Source organism: Dendrobium catenatum, unplaced genomic scaffold, assembly GCF_001605985.2.
Source record: "Dendrobium catenatum unplaced genomic scaffold, ASM160598v2 fragScaff_scaffold_853, whole genome shotgun sequence".
NCBI classification, from domain to species: Eukaryota; Viridiplantae; Streptophyta; class Magnoliopsida; order Asparagales; family Orchidaceae; genus Dendrobium; species Dendrobium catenatum.
Window position 1 is genome coordinate 1,765,902 of NW_021319315.1, and position 14,184 is coordinate 1,780,085.

Genomic DNA, 14,184 nt, shown 5'->3' on the forward strand with positions numbered 1-14,184 from the left:
AAAATCCAAACTTTAATTCATTAAACCCTCTCATAATAAATTACACACCAAATTTAAAACACCATAAGAAACTCGTTAAAAAAATAAATTATAACCTAATTAACTAAGTGAACAACATAAGAAACTCGTTAAAAAATTCAATCATAACCTAAAATTTCAAAACCTAATAACTCACCTAAAGCTTAATCAAATCATAAATCAATCAATCAACCCTTTAATACACATCAAGCATTCCAAAGATGAAATTTTTAGGATAGAGTAACTCGGACTGCGGGGCTAAGTGTCCTAAAGAGACTTGGTTCTCGAGCCTAACGGTATAACGCCACGAATGTATTCAATGGAGTGTCAAAATTTTAAAATCAATCAATTGTTAATTATTTAACCAAATAAAACCCTTAATATAACTATATCAACTTGGTTTTTAGGATGAACTACTTTAGACTACGGGGTTAAGTGTTCTAAGGAGGCTTGGACCTCAGTCTGATGGCACAACGCTACAAACCAGTTGACAGCATATTTAATTAATTAAACCTCTTAAATTGATAATAAATTATTCAATCTACATTTCTTTTGATTTCTAACTAATTAAATTAATTTAATAAAATTGATTATTATTGGGTAACCTAAACCTACGAGGTTATTAAGTTAACCATAATGAGCGTGAAATAAATTAACCTCACGGTCTTAGTGAGCAAAAAAGATAGTAATCAACTAAATACTAAAATATACTCTTAAAATCAATTTTAAAATATTAATACTTAAATTTGAACTAAAATCTCCATTTGACTTTTAACAAATCAAATCATAAATAACTTGAACAAAATTATCCAACATAGGACATACCTGAAATCACGCAGCCTATTATACACACCTAGATCTATTTGTTAAGACACGACTTCTAGCTTTAAGTTATAATGATATTTTATTTCTTTTTTTCTATTTTTATGATGTGGCAATTTGAATGTGAAAAGTGTGCTGGTTACTCTATTATTTGTGTTAGCTTTCTGTGATGATTTTTGTGATGTGATGAGCAATAGATTACCCATAGGTTCAGAACGATCTTGATACTCATGATATTTTTTGCATGTGGTCATGCTCATGTAGGGCTATAAAATGGGCTAAAAATAAATAAATGATAATATAATTGCTACAAGTGCTTCAATTATTTAGCCCCCAAATAAATAAGAGCAGATCAAGTGTGGATGATTTGAGCATTTTTATTTTCATATATAACTGCTTGGGATATTTGATTATAATTGCTCAGGATAATCTTACATGAGAGTCTAGATTTTTTTTAATATTTTTGACGTAATTTTGTTCAAAGTATAGAATTATGAAAATTTAAAAAATAATGTATGTTTTAAATATAAGGGATCCAAATAGAAAAGAAAGTCCCTTACAATAAATTTCTTTTCATTTGAATATCCTTTTGAAGGACGTACTATGAGGAAGTTGAAAAAAGGAGACAATTCGAGGAATCAAAAGACGAAGATCAAAATAAAAATGTCTTATTTTTTAAGATTTTCATCGTTCTATAGGATTATAATCAAGGTTATTGTCAGTGGAGCCTAACTACTATTACTTTTATGTAGACCCTAGGTTGTATATTATATAGCACATGCCATATTATTTGGACACTTTTACTCTGGTTGATGTTTTATTTTGATTTATTATTTATTTTATTTCTGCAGTAGAAATTATATTCTTTTCATAGGTTTTTTTCTTGCATGTGTTGTGCTAGAACTTTCTTTGGCTCTTTTGGAATAAAAATTTTTCTAATCGTAATTAAAATTTTAAAACTAAATAACATAGAAAGATAACAACCTAGGGAATAAGCCGGAGGTCATCCAGGGTCACATGCATATTATTGCATCTTTTTTTTCTTATTTAGACACTTCTCCGTCTGCGGGTAGAGTTTAGATAATTCGACCTATAAGGATGAGATGTTGAACCCGGAGAAGTCTAATCTTCTAAAAAATTATTTTTATAAGTTTTTTTTCTAAAATTGCATGCATTTTATGATTTGGTTGCTTTGATTAGCATGCATTGTATTAGAAATTAATAAAAATTAAAATTTAATTGCATTAACATTAGATATATAACACCCTTCATAAGTACGAGACTATTTAAGAACTTCTTTAGACATCAGTCTTAAATTCCAAAAATTTAATTTAAGAGGCTTGACTTTCTTTTTTAGGCAAGATATAAGTCCAGATTGCATTAGCTATGTCCTGAGCGCTAGCACCGGGTGTATAGTACATGCCCCTTACAGATTTATGATCCAAGGCTGGTAGTATTGGTATACTGCTGCATGCCTTAGCAGTGGGTAAGCTCTCTACCCTTTAGAGGTTATAAACCTCACTTATCTGCGTCATATGGCTGACGTTACTTACATCTTTCTCTCGTGCATGCTTGAAGTGTAATGTCTTTTTCTTCAATTTTCTATTCTTCAGACCGACCGAGTGATGATGTGATCAGTGTATTCTGATTAAACTAAATTGAGCCAATCTTTTTCTATGGATTAGGAGAGCATAGAAATTGTCCTATGTTTCAAACCCTTTTGAAAGAATAATATATCATCTTTAATTGAGAGTTTTTTTAGATCGATGCTTAAAATGTAATGAACCACGGGGGCTTGTGCCCGTGGAAAACCGATCCCCCATTAAATAAACCCCATTAAATCTGATGTATCGAATGAGAGAAATCTTGTGACTTTGATGAGGTCTTATATATTATTATCCATCGAGATATGTAGGTGAAAGTCGTTATCATCCATGGTTAATCATATATATGATCTCATTTGCTCTTCCATTAACCTGCTTGCGTATAGTGTTTAGGCTTAAGACCATTTTGTCCTACACACCTCGATGAAACTTAGTCGAACATGACCAGGTCCGATTTGGCTCGATTCAAGTCGACTCGAACTCAAATTGGGCCCGATGAGATTCAATTAAGCTGATTGGACATACTCAAGAGAAAAACACAATAAAAATGAGGACAACACTTATTGGCAAGATTAATGGCTTATGGGATCTAGATTGTAAGGTATCGACACCATCAATCACCAAAGCCAAAGAGATGCATGATTTGGGTGATGTCAAGCGATGGTAGAAGGAAACAGAGGCTGTAGTGCGAATATTTACATTTAAATATATTTTAAATTTGGTCAAATAAAGGAATTTGAAATACAAATATTTAAAGAAAATGCTCTTTACAATGCTATATAGCACTTCAAAATCAAGACCTTATTTTCAATATATGCTCTTATATGCTTCATAATGTCACCATCTCTTCCAATCATATGTCTTGCTTTTCTTTTATGGCATAAGTAAAGTTACATGACATATTTAGAGATAAGGTATTGTAGCTCTTTCTGGTCATTGAGGTTTCTTCTCTTCCCTTATTTTCTAAATAGTTATCCTAAAAAATAGGATCTTTTAGCGTAATAAGTTTTCTTTACATCCATTAATACAATTGGAGCAAACTTATGCAAACGTGTAAATATACATCCGAAATTTAAATATATTGTGTATTTTCCAAATATTATTTTTTTCCAATTGCATTAGATGTATGAGGAAAATTAATGCATGAAAAGAACATATTTTTTCATTTTTTTTCTTTTTAATATTTTCAAGATAACTATATAGAAAATGAGAGAAGCAATATGAGATGTTTCACTGTTCAGAAAGAGCTATATAATATCGAAATTAAACATAAAATGTGTCATTATCTATGCCTAAAAAAATATGACATATAATTGAAAAGGATGGTGAGATTATGAAGCATATAAGAGCATATATTGTAATTAGGGGCTTGATTGAAAATGCTAAACAAGGCAATCAACAACTTTTTTTTGTCTTGAAATATATTTATAAGCCCAACAAAAATATTTTTTTCTTATAGAAATTTCTTGCAAAGCTATTAAAGTGAATCCATCAACACCGAAGTAATTTAGGGTTTATTTGGGATGACAACAACGTTTTATAAAGTTAGTTGTGAAATTGTTGTGAAAAAAAAAAACCTTTCGATGGATTAATTGCTTGCATTTAGTTTACTTCTGAAATCTGATATAAATCATAAAATATTACATCTTTACTTATTAAATTTGACATTAGTATAAATAAACTCATATATATTTGAGATTTGGTCAAATAGAGGGATTTGAAATACAAATATTGTAAAAATACACTCTTCACAATGCTATATAGCACTTCAAAATCAAGACCCTATTTCTAATATATGCTCTTATATGCTTCATAATCGCACCGCCTCTTCCAATCACATGTCTTGCTTTTCTTTTATGGCATAAGAAAGTTATAGATTATGTTTAGAGATGAGATCTTTCAACTCTTTCTGGCCATTAAAGCTTCTTCTCTTCCATTATTTTCTAAATATTTATCTCTACGTCCATTAATGCAATTGGAACAAACTTATTTGAAAGTACAAATATACATCCGAAGATTAAATATATAGTTTTTTTTTTCAAAGATAATTCTTTTTTCCAATTGCATTAAATGTACGACGAGAAAACTTAATGTAGAAAAAGATCCTATTTTCAGGATAACGATATAGAAAATGAGAGAAGCAATATGAGATTTTACGTTGGTCAGAAAGAGCTATAAGATATCACGAGTAAACATTAATGTGTCATTACATATGCCTAAGAAAATAGGACATGTAATAGAAAAAGATGGTGAGATTATGAAGCATATAAAAGCATATATTGAAATTAAAGGGCTTGATTGAAGATGCTATAGAGGATTATGAAGAGTGTGTTATTACCATCTCTCAAGCAATAAGGCCTAGCAGAATATTCATAAATAAATGTCTAAAAATGACATTAGAAAGAATTTTTGTGCAATCAACAACTAAATGATAATCAGATCTAGGAAAAGAAGTTGGTGGAATGGGAGTTCTGATAACATAATAGAAATCACAAAAGTTATATTTTTATTTGATTAGATTTATTATAAGTACAAACCTACCAATATATATAAAGGGCAAAAAAGAGAGCCATAAGGTATGTTCAACAAAAGAGAATAAATTCAATACTAATGATATATTATAATAATAAATAATATAAATTTATAATGTAATTATCAACCAGATATGATAATATCGATAAGCTAATAACTTTTAAGTATAATAACTCTAATAATTTTAACAAAATATTTCTATATAGACAAATTTAATATATATATATAAACAAATCACCTCAAGAGAAGCAAGAGAGGACGTGCAACATTCTTGAACAGTGACAAGAACAATGGGCAGTGGATTCTAGATTGTAATGCATAAACTCTACAACTCTCAAAGGCCAAAGAGATGAGAGATTTGGGTGATTCCCAAAAGTAGGGGTGTCAATATTGGGCCCTACCTTAAAATCCGATTCGAAACCGATCTAAAAATTTTGGGTTTGGGCTGACACGAATTTGAAGCCGGTCAGGTTCGGGTCCGGAAAACCGACCCGTTTGCAAAACCGAGTTGGGTTCAAGTTGACCCGGGAATGAACCAGAAACTCGTCTGCCAGCTTTGACCGGCCCTGCCTGAGTTTGTCAACTTGCTTCCATAGCCTTGCCTGCCCCAGCTGCCTCGCTTGCCACGCTTGCCCGGTCTGCCCCGCGGTCCGCTAGTCCACCTGTATCGCCATCCTGCGTCGTGTCATGTCGCATTGAGTCGCGTCCGCACGTCGGTTGCTGTCATGTCTCTGCCTGGCCTGCTAGCGTTGTCGCGCTTTCGCTTTCTATCGTGTCGCATGTGAGAAATCGGGATAACCGAACTCGAAGCGGGTCGGGTTCAACTCTGGAAAATTGCAAAACAGGTCGGATTGACCTGAACCCGAATAATGTCGGGTTAGTTCCGGGTTCGACCTGAACCCGACCCGTGACCCAAAATTGACACCCCTAGCCAGAAGGTGGAGGGGACGATAGGGGTCGAATGAAACTTTAATTTTTTTAATATATTTATAATTTAGTCAAACTAGATAAATTCTATATGCATTTAAAATGAACTAGGTGATGAATTTTAAATTCTTCAATGGATTAACTTGCGCCTAGTTTACTTCCGAAATATGATAGAAATCATAAAATATTACATGCTTGCTTATTCAATTTGGTGTTATAATAAATAAGCTCATATAAAAGCAAGGGAATAGTGCAATAAAGTAAATATAACGAAACATAATATTCTCAAAATAAGAAAAATCGAGGGTAAATCCCTCCGTAGCAAGAAAAATTATTACATCCGGTGAGCATACCGAGCATACCGAGTGTACCGAGCGCGGTACCGAGTGCTGTACCGAGCACGGTACCGAACGCTTTAGTGACGTGGCGTTTTGTTATTGGTCTCTGGATGCATTCGATATCCGGACAGTAAGTACTCCCGTAGCAAAAGACGGTGATGAGAAACGAAGCCAAATATTGAACTAAGTAGCAAAATCTAGATGGCTAAAATACCCTTTTCACAATACTGCATAGCACTTCAATCAAGACCTTATTTCAAATATATTCTCTTATATACTTTATAGTATCACCACCTCTACCAATTATCTATCATATTTTTCATTTATGACATAAGATCTTGCAGCTCTTTCTAACCATTGAAGAAGCCTCATATTTTTCATTTATGAGATGCCTCATTGGTCAGAGAGAGCTATAAGATATTATAGTTAAACATAAATACACCATTATGCATGCTCTAGAAAAATATGACATATAATTGGAAAAGATGATGATATTATCAAGCATATAACAAGTATATATTGGAGCTAGGGGCTTGATTGAAGGTGCTATGCAAGATTATGAAAAGTATATTATTATCATCTCTCGTGCAATAAGACCTATCAGAATATTCATAAATAAAAACGGAATAATAAAAGTACTAGAAAAAATTTCTGTGTGACCAACAACAGCATGATCGATAATTAGACCTAGGAGAAGAAGTTGGAGGAATGGAAGGTCTAATACCATAGTAGAATTCATAAAAAGCTTTATCTTTGTTTGATTAAATTTATTATGAGTGCAAACTACCAATATAAAGGCCAAAAAAGAGAGTAACAAGGCTAGGGAAATTCAATAAAAGATAATATATTCAATAATAAGGACAATAATAAATATTGTAAATTTCTACCACATTATTAACCAAATGAGATATTATTGATAATAAAAAGTTTAAGCATAATAACTCTAATGATTTTAACAAAACATTTTCATATACATGAATTTTCTAATTTATTTTTTCATTTATAATATATGTGTGTGTAAGTATGTATGTATATAAAAAAATTAAGTGATATATACATAACTTTTTAAAATAATAAATAGATAAATAATATTTTTGTGTCATAATGAGTTGTCTCACATAGAAAGAAATTAAGCTTGATCAAAGTTTATAATATTGTTTTGATGATTATTTTTTCTTGTAATTTAAGAATTTATAAGATACACAAATGGCACAATGGAGGAAGATTGTGGTCTAAAGAGTAAAAGAAATTTAAATGTTTTACCCACATAAAAAAGAAAAGGAGTGAGAATAGGATTAACATAAAAAAGAAGTGAACAAAATTACTATGAGAACCATCAAAATAAAGTAAACCAAATAAAAAATAATAATTGGAAGAAAATGCTTATGAACATTCATAAATAACTTTTATTTGTCTTGAAACATATTTATATGCCCAACACAATTTTTTACCCACATAAAAAAGAAAAGGAGTGAGAATAGGATTAACATAAAAAAGAAGTGAACAAAATTACTATGAGAACCATCAAAATAAAGTAATCCAAAAAAAAAAAATAATTGGAAGAAAATGCTTATGAACATTCATAAATAACTTTTATTTGTCTTGAAACATAATTATATTCCCAAAACAAATTTTTTTTCTCACAAAAACCTCTTGCAAAATACCAAAGTGAACCACCTCTTCCAATCACATGTCATACTTTTCTTTTGTGGCATAAGTAACATTACATTGTATGTTTAAGTGTAAGATTTTGTAGCTCTTTATGATCATTGAAGCTTCTTCTCTTCCTTTTTCTTCTACATACTTATTCTGAAAGATAGGATCTTTGTTTACAATACTTTTTCTCTACTTCTACTAATGCAATTGGAACAATTAAATTTTTTGTATTGCAAAAAGTAATATGCGAACATGCAAATATACATCCGAAATTTAAATATATAGATTTTTTTCATAGAGCATTGTGTTCCAACTGCATTAGATGTACTAAGAGAAAAATTACTTTAGTTAAATATCCTATTTTCAGGATAACTATATAGAAAAATGAGGGATGCAATATGAGATGCCTCATTGATCAGAGAGTGCTATAAGATATCAGAATTAAATGTAATTATGGCGTTACTTATGCACTAAAATAGGATCATATAATTGGAAGAGATGCTGAGATTATGAAGTACATAGAAAGCATATATTAGAGCTAGGGGTTTGATATAATATGCGATACAGGATAAAGAGTTTATTGTTATCATCATCTCAAGCAATTAAACCAATAAAATATTCATTAATAGAAACCCTACAATAGAATTAGAAAGAATTTTCATGAAACCAACAACAAAATGATCATCAGATGAAGGAGGAGAAGTTGGAGGAAGGGGAGGTTCTCATACTATGATAGAAATCATAAAAAATATACATATATAAAGGCAAAAAAAGAGAGCAATAAGAGAAATTCAATAAAAGAGAATATCCTTAAAATGAAGGAACATTAAAATAATAAATATCATAAATTTCTACCATAATTATTAACCAAATGTGATAATATTGATAAGGTAATAACTTTAAGCACAATAACTCTAATAATTTTAGCAAAATATTTTTATATACACTAATTCTATTTTTAATTGATAATAGATATATAAATATAACAATTTGACTGATATTAACATAATTTTTTAAACAATAATTAAATAAATAATATTTTTGGTGTTATGAATGATTTTAGTAACATGGAAAACAATAATCATGTTTTAATGATATTTTCTTTCCTATCTAAGAAAATATATATAAGGTATACAAATGGCACAGTACATGAAGGAATTGAAGTTAATTGAAAGAGCAATTAAAATATATTTAAATTGTTTGGCTTGGCTCTGGACATTATGTTTAGAGTAGGGCTGCAAGAGAGCCAAGTCAGATCGTGAGCCTGCTCTAACTCGACTCTTTAATGAGCTCACGAGTCAAGCTCATCAAGCCACAAGATAACTTTAAGCACAATAACTCTAATAATTTTAGCAAAATATTTTTATATACACTAATTCTATTTTTAATTGATAATAGATATATAAATATAACAATTTGACTGATATTAACATAATTTTTTAAACAATAATTAAATAAATAATATTTTTGGTGTTATGAATGATTTTAGTAACATGGAAAACAATAATCATGTTTTAATTATATTTTCTTTCCTATCTAAGAAAATATATATAAGGTATACAAATGGTGATGTGGCCGATCATGCGACATGTGCCAACTCTCCACCGGTCCATTATTACCTACGACAGCCACTTCTTCTGCAGCTTTAGAATTTCTCTTTCTGTTTTTAAAAAGGCCAAGTAGTGGCCAGCTCAGCATTTAGTTACTTGTTTTCTTTTATATGGATGCATAGTAAACCGGTACAGGCAGAGAATGAAAATAGAAATTACAGCTTCTTCTTCTTCCTGCTAACCTTGTGTCTTCTATTCTCCTGCTATTCCTCTTTTCCCTGCTTCTCCTTTCTTGTTTTGCAGGTTCAATCGGTTTCCACACCATTTGGTATCAGAGCGAGGCTTCATGGCAGAGGGAAGCAAGTGCCCTGCGACGGAGGAAGACCGAAGCGTAGATGCGTTGTGGACAGCTCAAGTTAGCATGGCTCGGCAGATGGAAGCCCTCACCACGGAGTTCTTCCGGTTCTCGGCAGAAATGAGGACCGAGATTCGATCCCTGAGGACGAATCGACATTTCACGACGGGGGTACCAGTTGCGCCGGCAACCACACTGGCACTACGTCCTCACCCTCGTCGGCGGCGTCACAATGCAGTTCCGATAATCTCAGACACAGAAGATGAGGTGGAAGTTCAGCAGCCGATTGAGGCGTCGGATTCTGCAGAAGAGGAAAGACCAGCTTATTATGAACCTGTCCGCAGATATCCAGCTCAACACCGGGAAACAGGGGAGTTCCGCATCAAGTTAGATATCCCATTTTTTGATGGTCGCCTTCATATCGAAGATTACCTGGATTGGGAGCGAGCTGTCGAAGCTTTCTTCGACTACATGGAGATAGCGCCCGAAAAACAAGTTAAGTACGTTGCCTGTCGTCTTAAGGGCGGGGCGGGAGCTTGGTGGATGCAACTACTACAATCCCGGCGACGAGAAGGGAAAGGAAATGTAACTAGCTGGTACCGGATGAAGCGGCTGTTGAGGGGGCATTTCTTGCCGACGGACTTCGAACAAATGCTCTATGTGCAATACCAGCACTGTTCACAAGGCACGCGATCCGTCAGCGAATACACAGAAGAATTCTACCGCTTGAGTGCCCGGAACAACTTGAACGAGTCAGAAACTCAACTAGTGGCGCGCTACATCGGCGGTTTGAAGGAAGCCATTCAAGACAAACTTGAGATGAATTCCGTGTGGACTCTCTCTCAAGCAGTTAACTATGCCCTCAAAGCTGAAATTCAATTGAACCGCCACCCAAGGAGTAGCACTGCTCGTCGCTTTGTGGTAGAACCAAGTGGAGATTCCGGCAAGGCGAATGCTCCTAGCGGAAATAAGCTACCACCTCCACCCAGCGGAGGGGCTGGGATCCTAGGAGCGGAACCTAAGAATCCAATCACCGGCCGAATGAAGACACCCATTAAAGACGCCAACCCATATGCCAAGCCGACGACATTCAAATGCTATCGTTGTTTCCAACCGGGACACAAGTCCAACGATTGTCCGAATCGACAACAAGTCCAGCTGATGGAAGGAGAACCGGATGATGAATACCAGGGAGCCGAATTGGTGAACGAACAGGACTTTGAAGATCTACAAGCGGATGACGGCGAGACTCTAGCCTGCATTCTAGAGAAACTTCTCATAGCGCCTCGGCAAGATGGGAACTCCCAGCGGCACTCTATATTCCGCACACGCTGCACTATCAATGGCAGCGTCTGTGATCTCTTAATCGATAGCGGATGTACCGAAAACATCATTTCCCGATCCGTTGTGCACAAGCTCCACCTCAAGACAACGCGCAATCCACACCCCTATAAGATTAGTTGGGTGAAAAAGGGGGTAGAGATCGCTGTAACCGAAATGTGCAGGGTGACCTTTTCAATTGGCAAAAGCTATATGTGCGAAGTTCTGTGTGATGTCCTGGATATGGACATTTGCCATTTGATCCTCGGGTGGCCATGGCAATTCGACACGGGAGTTGTCTACGACGGACGCGCCAACACATACAGCTTCGAGTGGAAGCAACGCAAAATCCGCTTGCTCCCACGGCTTACTAGCGAGGCAGAGAAGGAGGCACCCGGAAAATCCACGATGTTTGTGGTCTCCGGTAATAACCTTGTTACGTCCTGGAAAGAAGACTCTGTAATGTTAGCACTTGTGGCTTCAAATGACGCTCCCGTCAAAACGGAAACTAACATTCCAGTGGCTGTCCGCGATATCCTTTATCGCTACAAAGAAGTCTGGCCAGCGGAGCTGCCTAATGAATTACCACCTCTGCGGAATTTACAACACCAGATAGATCTCCAACCGGGAGCCAATTTACCAAATCTTCCGCATTACAAAATGAGTCCTCGGGAGCACGCTGCCCTGCAGGAAATTGTTGAGGATTTGCTTCGAAAGCAGCTGATACAACCCAGCCTTAGCCCTTGTGCGGTACCGGCGTTACTCGTGCCGAAGAAAGATGGCAGTTGGCGTATGTGTGTTGATAGTAGAGCTATCAACAAAATAACCGTAAAATACCGCTTTCCGGTGCCCCGCCTTGAAGACATGCTGGACAAGCTCGCTGGTGCCAATATTTTCTCAAAAATGGACCTCCGAAGTGGGTACCATCAGATACGCATACGGCCCGGTGACGAGTGGAAAACAGCCTTCAAGACGAGGGATGGGCTTTTTGAATGGCGCGTAATGCCGTTTGGGCTCTGCAACGATCCGGCGACCTTCATGCGGCTCATGAACGAAGTTCTTAAATCGGTTCTGGGGAAGTATTGTGTCGTCTATTTTGACGACATTCTCATCTATAGCAATTCACTCGAAGATCACTGCATTCATCTCTCTAACATTCTTGCTATTTTGAAAGAACACAAGCTCTATATTAACTTCCCAAAATGTGAGTTTGCCACAGGAACCGTCCACTTTCTCGGTTTTATCATCTCCAGGCAGGGGGTGCACATGGATCCCCAAAAGGTCCAGGCTATCACCGACTGGCCAATTCCACGATCAGTAACGGAGGTTCGAAGTTTCATCGGGCTGGCCAACTTCTACCGCCGGTTTATCAAGGGATTCAGCATCATTGTTGCACCAATCACCAACTGTCTCAAAGAGAAGTCCTTCCAGTGGACGCCGGAACAAGACCGCAGCTTCTACACATTGAAGTCAGCGTTAACAACGGCACCAGTGCTCGCTGTCCCTGACTTTTCCAAGCCATTTCATGTGGACACCGACGCATCTGCAATCGGAGTTGGGGCGGTCCTCTCACAAGAGGAAAGGCCAATCGAATTCTTCAGCGAGAAACTGAGTCTGGCGCGTCAAAATTGGTCTGCTTACGAGCAAGAGCTGTATGCGGTGGTTCGAGCATTAAAGCAGTGGGAGCACTACCTCCTGCATCAGGACTTCGTGTTGTGCAGCGACAACCATGCTCTCCAATTCATCAATAGCCAGAAGACTATGAACAAAATGCATGCCCGTTGGCTGACCTTCTTACAGCGGTTCAGCTTCGTTTTGAAGCACAAGTCTGGTGCGCAAAATCGAGTCGCAGACGCCCTTAGTCGCCGCACCGCGCTGTTAACCAAGTTGCAACTTGAGGCTCCGGATCTAAGTTCTATACAGGAACTCTATGCCACGGATGATGACTTCGCTGAGCCGTGGGGCAAGTTGACAAGTGAACCACCTATGCCGCACCGAGATTACTCTCTCAGACACAATTTCCTGTTCAAGGATAACGTGCTCTGCATTCGCAATATGAGATGCCTCATTGATCAGAGAGTGCTATAAGATATTAGAATTAAATGTAATTATGACGTTACTTATGCACTAAAATAGGATCATATAATTGGAAGAGATGCTGAGATTATGAAGTACATAGAAAGCATATATTAGAGCTAGGGGTTTGATATAATATGCGATACAAGATAAAGAGTTTATTGTTATCATCATCTCAAGCAATTAAACCAATAAAATATTCATTAATAGAAACCCTACAATAGCACTAGGAAGAATTTTCATGAAACCAACAACAAAATGATCATCAAATGAAGGAGGAGAAGTTGGAGGAAGGGGAGGTTCTGATACTATGATAGAAATCATAAAAAATATACCTATATAAAGGCAACAAAAGAGAGCAATAAGAGAAATTCAATAAAAGAGAATATCCTTAAAATGAAGGAACATTAAAATAATAAATATCATAAATTTCTACCATAATTATTAACCAAATGTGATAATATTGATAAGGTAATAACTTTAAGCACAATAACTCTAATAATTTTAGCAAAATATTTTTATATACACTAATTCTATTTTTAATTGATAATAGATATATAAATATAACAATTTGACTGATATTAACATAATTTTTTAAACAATAATTAAATAAATAATATTTTTGGTGTTATGAATGATTTTAGTAACATGGAAAACAATAATCATGTTTTAATTATATTTTCTTTCCTATCTAAGAAAATATATATAAGGTATACAAATGGTGATGTGGCCGATCATGCGACATGTGCCAACTCTCCACCGGCCCATTATTACCTACGACAGCCACTTCTTCTGCAGCTTTAGTATTTCGCTTTCTGTTTTTAAATGGGCCAAGTAGTGGCCAGCTCAGCATTTAGTTACTTGTTTTCTTTTATATGGATGCATAGTAAACCGGCAGAAGCAGAGAATGAAAATAGAAATTACAGCTTCTTCTTCTTCCTGCTAACCTTGCATCTTCTATTCTCCTGCTATTCCCTCTTTTCCCT

The 14,184-nt window shown here is 35.3% G+C and overlaps 1 protein-coding gene across 1 annotated transcript; it reads left to right on the forward strand.

The window, feature by feature from the left end:
* The first annotated feature begins 9,793 nt into the window (after positions 1-9,793).
* On the forward strand, positions 9,794-13,210 carry LOC114580212. Its single transcript, XM_028697025.1, has one exon. It carries the CDS (start codon positions 9,794-9,796, stop codon positions 13,208-13,210), a length of 3,417 nt encoding a protein of 1,138 aa, XP_028552858.1.
* The last annotated feature ends 974 nt before the right edge of the window (positions 13,211-14,184 follow it).

What these genes read in the sequence shown, in the direction of transcription:
- LOC114580212 (XM_028697025.1), top strand. Translation starts at nt 9,794, where the DNA reads ATGGCAGAGGGAAGCAAGTGCCCTGCGACGGAGGAAGACCGAAGCGTA.